At 39.3% G+C, this 16,840-nt stretch overlaps 1 protein-coding gene across 1 annotated transcript in view; it reads right to left on the reverse strand.

Moving 5' to 3' along the window:
- Tshr (thyroid stimulating hormone receptor) overlaps positions 1–16,840 on the reverse strand; it is a 95,362-nt gene that overhangs the window by 13,140 nt on the left and 65,382 nt on the right. The window contains 2 exon segments of the mRNA XM_055593121.1: positions 9,138–9,215; positions 16,605–16,673. Coding sequence (XP_055449096.1) covers positions 9,138–9,215; positions 16,605–16,673 — 147 coding nt within the window.

Here is a 16,840-nt window from a genome sequence, read left to right on the forward strand (position 1 = left end):
TAACTAATATAGAGGGTCAGTGTTTCCAGATAAACACATTCAGTCAATTCTTCTTCTTTTAGTTCCATGTCTCTCTCTTGATATAGGCCACACACATCACCTCTAACTCCTGTACCACAAAGGTTCTGTGCAGAGCAGGACCCCTCTGACTAGGTGAGGTGAGGGGGGTGGGGAATTGGAAAGCATAAATGTACTTTTTTTTTTCAGGTTCATCACTGAGGAGGGATATTGGTCAACAAATGCTGACTAATTAAGAAACTATGAGTTTGCATGACATTTTGACATTTACATTTTTTCAGTGTTTTTTTTTTTTTTTTTCCTGGAGTTCACTCAGCAAAACTTCTTGTTTTGTTTTTCTTCTCTGCTTTTCTCTTTCATGATTCTCCAGACTGTGGATATGCCCTTACCTGTCTTCTTTGCCCTTGTAGATTTATATATCTTAAAATTTCTTTTTTCATCTTTTAAAGGAGGATCTGAAGAGGAAGAGGAAATAAAAGCACAAACTCAACTTATCATCTTTTACTTTTAGCCACCATTTACTGAGCATGTTGAACTGTTCAGAAGCTCAGAGAAATGCTGCCAAAGGCTCAGCTCAACCAGACACTCTCCCAACTATCATGTTAATGGAAAAACAGTGTTTGTCTGAAACCGGACAAACTTAGGGTCATTTTAAGGAACTCAAAGCTTATTTTACTCTACTTTGCATTCTGGATTTTCTCAGTGTAATTTCTTAACTACAATCAAACATTTAGTAGATAGGTAAAGCCTACAGATTCCGTGATTCGAGCCATGAGACTTCATGGAGTTTCCTGTTGCATTATGGATCCTACAGTGAAAAATGCTTGCAAATTGGAATCCAGCAACAGAAAAGGTCCATCACAAGGGGATGAGAACAAAGGGAGTCTGAGCCACAATTAATTAACAAGATGGATTTCTGTGTCCTGTCAGAGACAGTGCCCATGTGAAATCCCACAACTCCCTCTTTCCTTCTATTATTTTAAGAACAGAATTCTAAGAGAGACAAAGAAGTTGGCACCCACCTATGTTTGCATGGGACAAATTGTGTGCATAGTTCTACACATTAAAATCTCCATGTTGTGCTTATATAAACCCAGGCAGATGGACCTTCCTCATCGGCTGCCAATATTGTCTAGTTAATTATAGCATCTTAAGTAAAAGTTGCTGCAGAATATAACACACTTGATTTTTTTTTTTTTACCTTTACTACGTAGACCTAGGAATCCTCAGTTCCTTTAATAATAAGTAACTGAATCAATATTAATAAAACCATCAAAACTTATGAGAGGAATTGTGATGGAGAGGCCATAATTTTTGAAGTTGAAAGTACAAGATAAAATTTATACATACATGTTTAGCATAGTCTTATAGGCATTCACTAAAAGATTTACTTGTGTTTAAAGCGATGAAATAAGGTGTGTGCCACCAGCATTCAGGGAGGCAGAAGCAGGCGGATCTCTGTGAGTTTGAAGCCCGCCTGGTCTATAAAGTGAGTCCAGGACAGCCAAGGCTACACAGAGAAACCCTGTCCTGGGCGGTGGGGGGTGGGGTGGGGGATTGGAAACATAACTGTACTTTTTTTTCCAGGTTCATCACTGTGGAGGGATATTGGTCAACAAATGCTGACTAATTAATAAACTATGAGTTTGCATGACATTTTGACATTTACATTTTTTCAGTGTTTTTTTTTTCTTTTCCTGGAGTTCACTCAGCAAAATTTCTTATGTTTCATTGTTTTTATCATGCTAAAAGACAAATACAAAGCCACCCTTTATTCAGGCAATTAATTGTGGTAAAATTGTGCTACAAGAGAGCTTATGGATTTTTAAATTATTTTCTTAGCAACAAAACATTATTCTAGTAGCATTAGCATAGATATGAAAGAATTTATTTTGAATGAATCTTAAGATTCAGGGTAGTGGTTCCCAGGATTTTAGTAAATTCTTTTTTTTTTTTTATTTAAAGTAAAAACAAACAAACCAAAAACCCTTTGAAGATGATAATGGTTGTGTTTTTAGTTGATTAAATAAAAACAAATAAACATGTGTCTGACTCTGAGGATCTTCCCACTAACTCTGTCACCTCTTTCCTTCCAAAGGAAGCTTATGAGTTTAGGGTCTACTCTGCAAATGATGTCTAAATAGTTGTTGAAAGGTAATGCTGCCATTATAGACTGCTGTGATTTAAAACATTAATTTTTTTCCACGTCAGTAGCTGCAGTACTAAAAGATCTAATTAACAAATGAGGATTTGGGAGGAAACACATGTGTCTGTAGTTTCTAGTTCCACTTCTCTGTTCTGAAGATTCGTAGGGCCGATGCTGTCCATCCCCAGTCTTGCCCAGAAGTTAATATGCACAGTGCAGGAGCTATGACTGTCCAAATATAGACTCTGCAAAGCCTTCTGTGATCCTCTTTCAATGGCTTTGCTGTGACCACAAAGCTGGGGCTGTGTCTTAAGAAGCATGAGGTACTTGAGCTGTTCCCTCGGCAACTTGGCTCCTGAGCCAGGCACGACAACATGTCTGTTTGTCGTAGGTTTGCAATGCTTTCGCAGTCAGTAAAGCAGAACAGCTTATCAGAGTAACATCTCCTAACTCTGAATCCTTAGGAGGTACCCCTCTCCAAGATAACAGCCACAGGAGTTCCTCTGAGAAGTCCAGAAAGATAGACAGGATCCAAGCTGACACAGGTTTCAGAGCTAGATTTTCTTCTTCAAGGGAGGTACAATTCCTTATAAGTAGCTAGGAAATACAGAAGAGCAAGCCGGAACCAAGTACCCAGGACTGATAAAGCTAGGATTAGAGGTAATGAAAAGAAGGCATGTGGTGTGTTGAAGAGGGCCACACCCTGTTCTTTGGCAACTACCAATGTCTTCATGGCCATGCTTCAGTGGGCTATTCTTCCTCCTCTGATCAGGTTCTCCAGAATATGATTTCAATGAATCTTTTAAACTCTGTGGTATGAACCTTGCTTATATTTTCTCGTAGTCTGCCCTTTGCCCTTTCTCACCTAACTCCACCCCACTCTCTGGCTCCTTCTTTAATAAGGTCTTTGTTAATCACACTAACTGGGGCTAGTATTTTGATTTTCTAAATATTTCTTATGGCTCTTCTCACGTTAAATTTATGTTATAGTCATGTATTTACAATTCTCTTAAATCTTATTTTGACCTGTCTAAAAGAAAAGTTGTAGTCTCTTCACCGTAGCTTCCATGGAGTTCAGCAGGCATTCGACAAAATGCCCATGACAAAAGTGAGTGAATAAGTTCTGTCTTTACCTCTTTTTAGGTCAGCCAGCTCTCCTCAGGAAAGAAAGAGAACAAGAGAGTATAAACTAGAGATGGCAGAAGAGTGAGAGTTAGAACGGATTCTTTTAGGACCAAAATGTTGCCCAGGATTAAAACTCAATAAAAAAAGACAGATGACCCAATAGAAAAATGGACACAAGATTTGAACAGACACTTTTCAAGAGAAAATATAAAAATGCTAGTAAGCATATTAAAAGATGATCAGCACTAATTTCAGGGAAACACATAACGGGATCACAATAAGAGACTGCTTACACACACTGTAATGACTGGACTCAGAGAGATGAACAGTGAAGCCAGGTGTGATGGGGGATACCTGCACAGCAAGAGCTGTCTCAGAACTCTTGTCTCAATGGGCACAGTGGCGCACACCTTTAATCCCAGCCCTCGGGAGGCAGAGGCAGATGGATCTCTGTGAATCTGGGGCCAGCCTGGTTTACAAAGCGAGTCCAGGCAGCCAAGCCTACATGGGAAACTCTGTCTTGAAAAAAACAAACAACCATAACTCCCCCACACACAAAAAAGAAACCAAAACCAACCAAACAAAAACAACACTTTGTCACAAAAAACTAAGGACTTGGGATGTAGCTCAGTGGTTAGAATGTTGGCCTAGTGTATGTAAGCTGTGGAGACACACACAGTCACTCACAAACACATATTGATAAGAAAGAAAGAAAGAAAGAAAGAAAGAAAGAAAGAGAGAGAGTGAGAGAGAGAGAGAGAAAGAAAGAAAGAAAGAAAGAAAGAAAGAAAGAAAGAAAGAAAGAAAGAAAGAAAGAAAGAAAGAAAGAAAGAAAGAAAGAAAGAAAAAAGGTTGGCTGGCATAAGGGTCTCATATATTATTGATGGGAAGAGAAAATGAGACAACCAACCAGGGCTAGAGACATGGCTCAGAGGTTAAAAGCATTGGCTACTCTCTCAGAGATCCCAGGTTCAATTCTCCGCACTCACATGGCAGTTTGCAACTGTCTGGAATTCTAGTTTCAGGGGATCTAGCACCCTCACATAGATATCCATGCAGGCAAAATACTAATGTACTTAAAAAAGTACGTCTTAAAAAAAAAAACCAAGCATGCATCAAGATGCTAGAAAGAACTTTACCACAAAATTTCTGCTAATACTATAACCTTGTGACAATCACAAAGAGCCAAAGAAAACAAAGACTTACTTTATTTAAGCCAAGAAAGTTGGCAGTGCCATGCCTGAGGATTTTCAAATGAAGAATTTGAAAACAGCTGACATCAACGAATGCTTTTTGTTGATAAACGTAATACAGACTCAAGGATATAAACACAACGATTGTCTCTTCTTAAGAGGTACTTTTAATACTAGTTGGGACTATTATGGTAATTACCATCACTATGCTAAATGCTGTTAAGGCGAGTTACATAATTTAGGATCTGTAGAGCCCTGATTGTTATGGAAAGCATTACATTTCAACGCATTGTTTTCTTTGCTATTATAAACACAAAGAGCTTCTCTTTCAAAATAAAGAGGGAAGGAAACAAAGCATTAAAAAATAGAAAGTATAAAAATGGAAAGGGCTAGTATCTCTATGACAGAACACAATCAATAACACTGCTATTAAATTTCCAAGCTAAATTAAAAGGCCTTCTTAGAAAAAAAGAAGTAGTAAAGACTGAAGAATAGATGGTATCTCAGATTTGTGTCTGGTAGAAATCAAATTCTTCTTTGAGACGTGACCTTAAGAAAAGACAGTGTGTAGGCAAGTTTAATGTTTTTGTTGACTGTTGGGAACGACTATTCTTTTACCAAGATATCATATGAGGCAGAAATACATATAATAATACTCCCTTTTCTTTAGGTGCTCTTCAAATTGTTCATTTAGTCTATAGACCAAATGGCAACCAAGCCATGGCTACTTGACACTCAATTACAGTGCATCTGATAAATTTCTGTTGTGGTGAGGGCATTACAAAACTGTAAGACATAGTCCTTTTCTCATGGGCCCTTCAAATCTAATTAGGGAAAGACTGTGGGAAAGAAAATAAAGATTTTGATACAGGTTCAAGAGAAAAATTAAAATGATATTATGGATCATGCATAAGCAATTTTAAAAGAACATCTGTTCTTGGCACTTAAGAAATGATATTGTTCATTTCTTTGCTCTTACTGAACCTTCAAGTGCTGATTATTTTTTAAACTTTCTTCTTCTATTTTATTTGATTTAATTGATTTTTTTTTTTTTTTTAATATGCTGCATGATACTTATTAGGTTTCAAACCCAGGATGAACTTCATTTAGTACCTGTGGCTCCTTCCAGGACTCTTCACCCTGCCCTCTATCCTAAACCCTGCCTCCTAGGGCCTGGGCTTCTGCGACCCGCCCTCTAGCCTGATCCCCATATAATGCAGCCATTTTGGTTACTGCCCTTCCTCGGCCCAGGCTACCTCTCTTTGTCAGTGGTTCCTCTCTTGTTCTCCTTCCTCATCTCTCCTCTCATGGTCCAGTCCAGCCTGCACTCTTCCCTCTGCCTGCTTTCTAAGTATTCTCCATAGTTTAGAAGTAGTCATGTCCTCCTTTTATTTCATTTTTTTTTTTTTTTAAAAAAAAAAAACTTAGTACTATTTCTTTAATTGAAAAGATTTATTTCTTTTGTTTTATGTGTATGTGTGGTCTGTCTGCTGGGAACTGAACCTAGAGTCCTAAGCCATCTCTCTACCCCTAATTTATTATGTTATTTTTGTGTATGTATATGTGTGTATACTTGTGTAAATGTGGCTTATGTGGGTGCATGTGTGTTTATGTGTGGTGGTATAGATGAGTACATGTAGCTCCATTTAGAAAAACCAAAGGACAGCATCGGGTATCTTTCTCTTTCATTCTCTGCATGTAGCCTTTTGGCAGCATGTCTCCAAGAATTGGAGCACACACATACACACACACACACACACACACACACACACACACACAATCTAGTGATCCTCTTGTCTTTACCTCTTACAGTGCTGGGTTACAGGCCTGCAAGAAACACACCTGGCTTATTATTGGTAGGTCTCAAACTCCAATGGGCAGTGCATATGTCTAGAAATGACAGTTTTATTTCAGCTCACACTGGACTACAGAATTGCTGGTGAATGCTTTCAGCATGCCTCAGAAACCTGTGAAACAAGTTTCTGTCTGCCAGGAAGAGCGACTTCCTTATTTCACTTTCCTCTAGTGGAAGAGAAATTTGGTTCCCTGTTGACATCTACCAAAGCCATTGCTGACCTCAAGACTCCTTTTGTCCTATTTATTTGAACTTGGTGTGTGTGTGTGTGTATGTGTGTGTGTGTGAAAGTCCTCCTGGCCCTTCTCTCCTTCCTCTCTCTTCCTCCAGTAAGCCATCTCCCAGGATGTTCCAGATTACAGCTTACTTCCCACTCTTTAAAAATGATAAGGATTTTCCCTGGCCCACATTATTCGCTCTCTTGCTATTCTCACTTTTCTGGAAGATAGAATCAGCTGTGTCTAATCTGTTTCTATGTGCTCTGGACTCCTCCAACCTTTGGATGTTCTCTCTCTCTCTCATATCTATAATTAAATCCTTCCCAGCAAATCATGGAACAGCCATCTTGGTGAATTCTTTACTGTGCCTTGGCTTATAGTTATAGAGGGGTTGTGGTTTGAACTCTGGCTCCCACGTTTGTGCAGCAAGCACTTTTCACTTCAGAGCAATCTCTCCAGTGCACTTATTTCCTAAGATGTAAATGAAAAACGTCAGATGTCACTTGGACATCAGACTCGTCTCTAATCTTCTCCAGTCTAGTTTCTAATGCCTCCAGGGCATTACAAATGACTTTCAGCTTTGGCTATTTCCTTCCATAATGGTCATCATTTCTGCATGTGTTTGTTTTAGGTTTCAGAGGCTGGCTTTCTTCTATAGAACATGAATTTAACACTCTTCCATCACCATTTGTCCTACCTACTCCCCTCCTCATACAGTTCTATTTGCCTACTAGTTTCAGGACCTATTTAATCAAATCCATATCTAATCTGTGTTAATCTGTGTATTGGGATTTCATTGTTCTCCAACTATAGTTTTTTTGTTTTGTTTTGTAATGATCTGTTTCTCTCTTTGCCTCTTTCTTATTCATATATTTTGAATAGACCTCTTGCTAAATATTCTGTATGCTCCAAACTTCTGCAAAAGCACCTCCCAAACTAGACCAACATTGCTCCTCTTTTCATTTTAATTTCTTATTAATTACGATAATATCTCATATATAATGCATGGATATAATGCATTCTGTTTACTCTCCTTTACCCTCTCCCCTCCCCACCAGCCCTCCCTCTTCCCTATATATCCCTACACCAGATTTACATCTCTTTTATTCATTTGGTGACAAACTGTGCTTAACTAGGGCTGTGTATGTGGCCACTGGTTTGGAGACAGTCATTGGAATAGACTGTCATTAGAATAGCTGGAAGCAGCTCCCTGTCCTGCAGCATCTATCCCTGAACAGTAGTTCAGGTGTGGGGGCTGAACCCCGAGCACCTCCCTCATCCAGCTTGACTACTGATAGGCCACTGCTGTGTGTGCTGTGTAGACTCAGTGCAGACAATCACAACTGGTGTGAATTAAGGATTGCACCTGTTGTCTCTTGTACGCGCTTTTAGCTACATTTCACTATGAGTTAGGAGAAACTTCCTGCAGAGTGCAGAAACTTTTAAGAAAACTGGGCCACCAACCTACTTACCAGGAAGCATTTACTCCCAAGGTACAATAAAACTGTTGAAGGTGAAAGAGTAAAGATAACAGGTACATAGGACTGCCGATCATCCACTCTCCTCTTGGTATACACCTGTTGCCTACTAGTGTTGGTGGTCATCTGTATACATGTTAACACAATTTAAATTTTTTGTATTTTTATAAACAAATAGTTTCCTCTTGCCTCTAATGGATTGTCTTGTACATCTTTAAGGCACTGTGTTTAATTTTATTAAGGACTAATTAGATGTTAAACTAAGGCAAACCCAACGGAATGGAGATGACAATGATAAAGAAGCTTGAAAGAAAGACTTGATAGTACATGATCACCAACTCCATGTGGGTGTGTAATGAGAATGGATGCACAAATAGGTGCATTATCCAACTATTAGAAATCACATTTATATCCCATCTTCCCTAGAATATAAGTTCTCCCAGACACAAATCAGATTATAATTTAAAGTCTTTCTTCTCTGTGCTGGGCATCAGATGGTTGCATTTCTTTGTAAAGACAGAGTGCTTTCTACTTATTTGCAAATTTCATGTCTTAGAGTTTTGTAAACAGCCACTAGCCCACAAACAGAACCTCTACAAGTTGCCTGGAGACGGATGGCGTCCTGGGACTTGGGGCCTTCTGAGTCTCAAAGGCTCTCTTCTAAGAGGTAGCCTATAGAGCCAAGTAAGGAATAGTGGTAGAAGCCTTTACCCAAGATAACGGTCCAAGGTGTGGCCTTGTAGGAGGAAGTGTGTCACTGTGGGGTTGGCCTTTGAAGTTTCCAGATGCTCATGCTAGGCCCACTGTGGCATTCTCTTCCTGCTGACTGAGGATCCAGATGTAGAACCCTCAGCCCCTCTTCAGCGCCATGTCTGCCTGTACTTGACTATGGTTCCTGCCATGGCCATAACAGATTGAACCACTGAACTATAAGCCAGCCCTAATTAAAGATTTTTTTATAAGAGTTGCCGTGGTCATAGTGCCTCTTCATAGCAGTAGAAACCTAACTAAGAAAGTTGGCTTCACCTCTCTTCACATCTCTTCCATTTCAGAAAAGTAAAAGAGAAAAAGATAAAGCTACTAGCCATTCATTGCGTTACTCACAGCAAGGTTGGTCCACTGTATACTCCTCCGAAAGCATCTTTGTCAATAGCTGTCAGGTATTTATTCTTGTTTAGGTAGCTAGACAGAGAGAGAGAGAGAATATAAATTAGGCAACCTTAAGCCATCATATAACATCAGAAGAAATACCAAAATAAGATGTAAGCAAGGTCACATTAATTTTGAAGACACCTTACTTTCTTCTGGTTTAAGGACCATTCTGTATGCTAGGAATTCAAAAGCTATCGTTCCAGGAATCCCTGAAATGAATTATGTCTGGTTTGCATATCTACATTTATCATCGTTGCCCAAATTTCCTACTTCCTGGTGATTATGTTTTCTACCCTGACTCAAATTTGCTTCTCAAGATCGACCATTATTTCCACATATGTTTGAAGCTAGAACTTAACCAATAGATGGGATGGAGGTGGTGGGAGTGAGGGGGTGGTAGGGATTTTCAAAGACTCAGTCCTTTGAGCAGAGTTGTCTTTTGCAAATTAAAATACGGAGGTCAGTTTAATTTGAATTATTAATAAACACTGAATAATTTTCAAGTGTAAATATTTCCCATGTGAAGTTATCTGTTGCTTATCTCAAATTCAAATTTAATTGAATGGTATGCATTTTATCCAATAGCACCAGTTTTGTTATGTGGATGTTTATGTAAATAAGATTAAAGCATATACCCTTTGTGAAAAGTGATGAGTATGATGGTCCTTTCCTTTTTAAACATCATTTCTAAAAATACTATTTTTTTTTATGCAATTGAAGTCACAAAATGTGTTTGAAATAAAATTTCCTTCAAATGTACAAAAGCACCCGAGGATTTTGCAATTGGCCCTTTCCTCACCCCATGTGTTTTTAGAGAGTAAAATTATCTAAAATAAAATAAAGTACAACTATCTTTGTTATAAATGACCACAATGTATACACTTACATTAACTTGAAGCACAGTGTAGGCAACTAAATACTCGTGAGTGACCATGGCTTGATGCAAAATAAATACAATAATGACAGAGTATGCTTTCGTTATTGTGTCAGCGCGCTTTGTACTATGGGATGCACGTTCTTAAGGACGATGGCTAATAAGAGAAGAGTAAATGAAGATTGTCAGTCAGAATTCTTTCTCCAGATTCTTCATAAAGTTCCTTCTAGTTCATTGGATCCAGGTGTGTCTTTCCTGGAGCATTGTGGGTAAGACTAGAACGATCAATCACTAGGCTGAAGAGGTTTATCATCCCCCACCAACCCTCTTTCTGGGCTTGCTGAGGAATTAAACAGACAAGTAAGAACAATGGGGTTTACAAATTTGAATACCGTTTAGACTTTTTCAATTATTTTTTAAGTAGCGGTCAAAGACTATTAATTTAAAGTAGCACTAGTTTGCTTTATAACTCTCTGTTCCCCCCTGATATTATCAGACTCTGCAATTATCTAGTATTTTTTTTCCCTTACTTGAATATCATGTCTTTTCAATCAGAATGGAAAGCTCTATGCCTTAAGCTCTAAGCTATATGCTCTATACCCACTGCTAAGGTCAGAGCTCCATAAATACTGGGTGGGAATTGTGAATGACCAAACAAATAAATATGTCTTTCCTTCAAGATAGTGACATTGATACTTTCAAACTTTGAGGGTGACACTTACAACTGTTTAAAGAAAAAAAAAAAAAAACAACAAAACCTAAGCCCTGACATATAGGTAACAGATGTGCAGCTTGGTCTTCATGTGGGTTCCCTAACAACTGGGGTAGTGGCTGTCTCTAACTTTGTTGCAGGCCTTTGGATCCCTTTCCCCTAACTGGGCTATGTTGTCTGGCCTCAGTGGGAGAGGATGTGTATAGCTCTACCTCAGCTTGATATGTCAAGATATATCAAGGGTGATATTCATGGGCATCTCCCCTTCTCTGAGGAGAAAGGAAAGGGGGAATGGAAGGAGGGAGGAAAAGGGAGGAGGGACTGGGAGGAGAGGAGGGAGGGGAAGCTTCGATTTGTATGTAAAATTAATTAATCAATCAATTGATTGATTGATTAATAAAAATAATGAAAAATAAAAGAAGACTTAGCATATGTTATGGTGGATTTGGGGAAATTGACCTTGCTGATGGCAGTGAATGCTGAGACAGCCCATTTACAAAGAATGGCCCGCCCGCCCATGGCCTCTCTAAGTAGTGGCTGAGCATATAACTTCTAGAGTGTATCCAGTAGCTCTCTGTTATAACAAAATGATGGGTACGTCAGCGTCAAAAGAGAAATGGATTGCTTTTGTTCACAGTACTGGAGATGAGTTGATGCCATTATCTTTGGGCCTGTGGGTCCATGGCTTGCCATATTAGGAGTATGGGGCAGATGGAAGCTGCTCATTTATTTATTTATTTGTTTATTTATTTATTTTTAAGGTGGCTGGGAAGCTAATAACAGAGGAAGAAGAAGGGCCTGGGATTGATATCCTCTTCAAAAGGAATGTTGCCAATAACCCAACTTTATCCCATTAATCTTTACTTCTTAAAAGTTCTATCATTTCCCACTAAGACCAAGCTGAGAACACCAAAACGTTAATACATGGGCTTTGGGAGGGGGCATTCCAGATACTGTCTATGGCAGAGAGTGTTAAGTCTCACACAGAGGAGACCAGTCTTCCATATGTTCGGACACCTGAGGAGGATGCCAGAGCAGCGTATGTACATGTTCCCGGTGGGTTAATATAAGGCTTGAGTTGCAGAACTCTCATGTTCATACATTGATTCAGTCAACGCATTATGTCTATGAAGATCTTTTGTTTGGTTGTAGCTGGAATGGATGAGACCCATCTTGGAAAAACAAAAGCTCTTGGTGAGCACAGTTTTGTAATATGATAACTATGTTGGGCATAATGGCCACACCAGTTTGTAACTCCTTCTGAATCCTTGGGCCGGTGTAGTTGTGGATCACATTTTGTTGGAGGCTGCTCAAAATCAAGGAAGCTCTGCTGAACTCCTCTCTTCTGTCTTCTTCATCTCCAGTGACCGAGGTTAGAAATCGGGTGCTCTAATCATCACAAATTATTGTAAAATGGAATTATCAGTTGTCCAATTTTGTAGTGTTCTCATCTGATACTTAATACACCCCTGAGGACAAGAAGACTGCTTGATAAGCAGTGTAGTTTACCAGAAATGCTGCAGGCGGCTTCAAACTGGAGAAGGCAGCCAGAGTCCAGAATGGGAGAAAGAATGTAGCAAGAGGTACAGCCAATGTGAACGGAGATGAGCCAGCGTGACAGAGGCCCAATTTTTCAAAAGACATAAGGTCATTTGGATACTTAATCTCTGAAGCTGATAAGGGGTTTACTAACGAACCTGCTACTCTTCCTTGTTTGGTCTGTTGGTTTTTTTGAAACAGGATCTCACTATGAAGCCCAGGATGACCATGGGCTCATGAGCCTCTTCCATATCCTGAGAGTCCCTGGTAGTTTCCAGTCTTTTAGCTTTGAGTCTTTGGTTCTGATTTCTCCTCCCAGCTTCCACCAGAAGCTAAGGGTGAGGAATTATCGACATGGGAGCTTTAATATCCAGAAAGGAAGTGCTTCCGTTAATCTCATTAACCACATGCTATTTTCAGGGAATGTCAGTTTTCTTATACCTTGATCAGAACAGAGCTGTATACATGGGCTTGGGCAAGTCCATCAGAAGTCGTGGTGACCCAGGTGGGAACATGTTCTGGACAATGGCTGTTTTATGTGAAGGTGATAGCAGAAGAGGGACACAAAGAAGGTTCAGACGTTTAGGACTTGTCAGAAGTGGCGAAAGGAGAGATTTCCTAAAAGTCAGGATGGCTAATATAAACACCGGAAAGGGCCTAGGAAAACCTTCTTAGTAAAACATGCTGCTGACCCCTGTCTACTTAATGACTCTTCATTATTTGAACAGATTCTGTTCTTTGAGACCCTAATGAATAAATTAAACTTTTCCTGGAAAAGAGTTGTCAAATTTTCCATATTTCAATACTTTAGAATCTCTACTCTGACTGAAAATGACGTATGTCAAAGTTAGGGGAGAACAATGGGGATGGAAAAATGAAGATAGCAATGATCTGGGGAAAGTATCCAATTGACAGCCTCAGTAAAATGAGGGGTGTGTGTGTGTTCAGTTTCTCTTAAACTCACTTAAAATTTTTTTTGCCTTTTTGAGATTTACTTATTTTTATTTTACATGTTTGACTGTTTTTCCTGCATGTGTGTTCCAGGGATCTGAACCATCATTACAGACAGCTGTGAGCTGCTATGTGGATGCTAGGAATTGAACCTGTGTCCTCCACAAGAGCAGCTGATGCCCTTAACCACTGAGCCATCTTTCCAACCCCTGGATTTGTTCATGACACGCAACAAACGTTCAGTAAAGACTTGTTTGATGAGGAACGAAAGTGTTGTTTCTGGGTAACTTACAAATAGGATAGGTTTTAGTCAGCAACAGGAGGGAGCAGTATCAAAGTATGATGTACTGGATGAGGGCATTTCCTGTTGCTCCTGGACTTGGTTCTCTGAGGAGTTTAGGGACCCATTCCATTTCCAAGATAGAATTTCAGCTCATGCCTGCATAATTCCTTTAGGGGAAATCGGGGCTGGCACCTGGTTATGTTGTGACAGTCACATGGGAGTGCTTCTGTGGGGAACCGTGTTTTTGCTTTTGTTGTTTTTTTTTCACATGGCCCTTGTTATTTAGAAAATGAAAGGTAGGGATCCATTGCCTAGCTCTCACATTAGTCTGAAGCGAAGCTGGATTGCTCTGTGGAAATCTTGTCGGTTTCAGAGATTGGGACACTTGTTTATCAACGGTAACAGGTGAGAAAGTGTTCAAGACTGCAGTAGGCAGAGAGGACAGCCAACCTTGGAGCATATCCTACAAGCTGTTCAAATACTTATCCCGTGAGAAATAGAAGCCTACTTAATCCTATAATCTTCTCTACCGTCATTTTTTCCCAGGGGCTCCAAGCTGTGGTGAATTACTTCTAATCAGCTAATGTGTGATGCTAATTAGCAAGTCATTTCTGTTGACTTCTCTGCTCACAATGATTACTGTCTGGGCAAGTTGTTAGCACATCCGAGTTGTATTTATTTATTTATTTATTTATTCTTGGTCCAACTGTTTATTTCTAGACAGAAGCAAAAGAACTAGAATTCAGCAATAGAAAACTCATCACTCGGCTCTAAAAGACTGTCTAAAGGGAGAATAGAGAGGTCCAGAGAAAGAACACGTGACTTCTGTTTGAGAGCAGTTCAACTTCTCTTGAGCAAGGACGTTCATCTTAAATGATCTGTCATCTCAGTGATGACAGCGTGCCTGGCTCTCTGGACCCACAGGGCAATGAGCTGTTACTCACTTGTCATGATTTTCACAAACTTCTAACGACAAGACTGCTGCTATGGCTTCAGTGCTTGTCCTCAAGTGTGGGATTCATCCAACTTGGCCGAAATAACAATATTTAGTTACACTAAAACAACCGGTGTAATTGAGGTCAGGCCTGATAATTTCAGTACATTGGCATGAGGTGGATGATTCTGTTTTGGATAACAAATTACTTAAGCTAGAACCTAGAGATAGCTAAACACAGTTCTACAGAGAGTATGCTATTTACAATCTTCGAATGATGTTAGGATAATTACTATAAAAGAATAATATGTTTTCCTCAGTTTGAAAACCCAGTAAATATTGAGTTACATTACAAAATATAATATGAGAGTCTAGAGAGATGGCTAGGCTAACAGCATTTCCCACGCAAGCTTGACTACCTGAGTTTGATTCCTGGAACCCAAGTACAGGCCTGGAGTGGTGGCACATATCTGTAATTCCAGCATTCCTATGGTGGGACCAGACATAGAGGCAGGAGCTGAGGACCTGAAGCTTGGGAACCCGTTAGCCTTGTGTGGTTGCTTTAGAATAAAAGAAGAAACTATTTGGTGGTATTTTCATAATAGTAGATGCTGGTCTTCAAAACCATGGGATAAACTTAGAGACAGTCATGCTGATTTCTCCAAGGAAGGAGGCCAGCACCTTGGGATATTCAACCCTTGTGTGTTTTCTAGCTGATGCATATTTTAAAGTGGATACATTTCTTTCTATCATACTTTGGTCATTGGTGCAGCTGGGTTTGTATTGACTCCACAAGAATGAGATTTGTATTGTGAGCAAGAAGCACACTGCTTTTGCTTATCCTTGCTTTGCCAGTGGCTAGCACAGGGCTTTGTGCATTACAGGCATTCAATACACTGAAAACTAAATGGAGGATGGTGGGAGACCAGTGCAGCTGGGCTTTCCTATTCTGTAAATTTTATGTACAAGAACTTATGAATCCTGTACTATCTTTCAGAGCTTCCCCTGTCATTATATATTTAAAAGAAATGACTGAAATGAGACCATAATAACTCCTGGCCTACCAAATACCCAAGAAAATGATATGCTAATCCTTCCTCTCATAGAGACTAGAAGGAAGCCCCAAAGCCCACCAAGAGCTAGACTCCACCTCAACAGGACGTTGAGAACTTTGCCTAACTATAAGGAATCCAGCACTTGTCACCATTTATCTTTTAAAATGGGATCATTCCAGAACCTAGTACTTAACCTGTAAACCAAAATATCACACAAAGCGCTTAATCTCCACGTGTTTTCTTTTCCACCCAGACTCTCTTCACATGGTCGTGTAGCTATTTTACCCAAAATGCAGTCTGTGGGCTACAGTAGCAGCATTGTGAGAGGGTGTGTTAGAAATATAGAATCCCACAGCCCAGCTAACAGCATCTGTATTGCCCAAGATCCCTAGATGGCCTGCATGCCTAATAGTGTTTGAGAAGCAAAGTAGCACGCAATACGTTTAGACTTAGAAGGCCTTTCCGAGTTTGCAATGATCAACTGTGAGGATTGTTTTAAGGAATGGAGAGTATAGAATCACAAAAAGCAGTAAGTAACACATCATCATAAGAAATGAGCAGTTAAGTTTTAGGTAAAGATACCAGATAATTTGGAATTAAAAAATATATATATATAACTGCTAGAGAAATAAAAAGTATTGCAATGTCAATTGATGCATATCTTTAATTGCAGCACTTGGGAGGAAGAGGCAAGCAGATCTCTATAAGTTCAAGGCCAGTCTTATCTACATAGCTAGTTCCATGACAGCCAGGGTTACATTAAAAAAAAAAAAAGTATTGCAAGACAAATAAAATGTAAGTCTGTTTTTTTGTTTGTTTGTTTGTTTGTTTGTTTTTGTTTTGTTCATTTGGGTATCACTCATTTTTATTAAGAATGACAGCCTTGGGATTTAGAGCTGGGGTCAACATTAAGTGTCACCTTCAGATAGCCCTTGTCAAGTTTCTTTAGCATTACTTCCAAGGCTTGAGATATTTAAAATAGATTTTAATGGAATTCAGAGCCTCTGGATGATCCTTCTGGGAGTGAGATATGGGGAATGATAGTAGTTTCCATGATTACCCTAAACTTACACAGCGTCCAGCTTTGTTCCATTGAAAGCATGTCCTTGGATTGAAGTAAACCCATTGTTGTATAGTTTCCTAAAATCAAGAAGGAAGAGAAAGAAAAAAAATTAAGAACCATGTAGCTCAGTGGTAGTGTCCTTGCCTAGCATATGTAAGGCTCTGGGTTACTGGATTTCCAGAATGGAATAAAAAGTAAATAAATAGATGGCTTGTGGGATATATGTTGTTCTTTTTTTTTTTTT

This window comes from Psammomys obesus, unplaced genomic scaffold (genome assembly GCF_907164565.1).
Source record: "Psammomys obesus unplaced genomic scaffold, mPsaObe1.curated_primary_1811, whole genome shotgun sequence".
Classification (NCBI taxonomy): domain Eukaryota; kingdom Metazoa; phylum Chordata; class Mammalia; order Rodentia; family Muridae; genus Psammomys; species Psammomys obesus.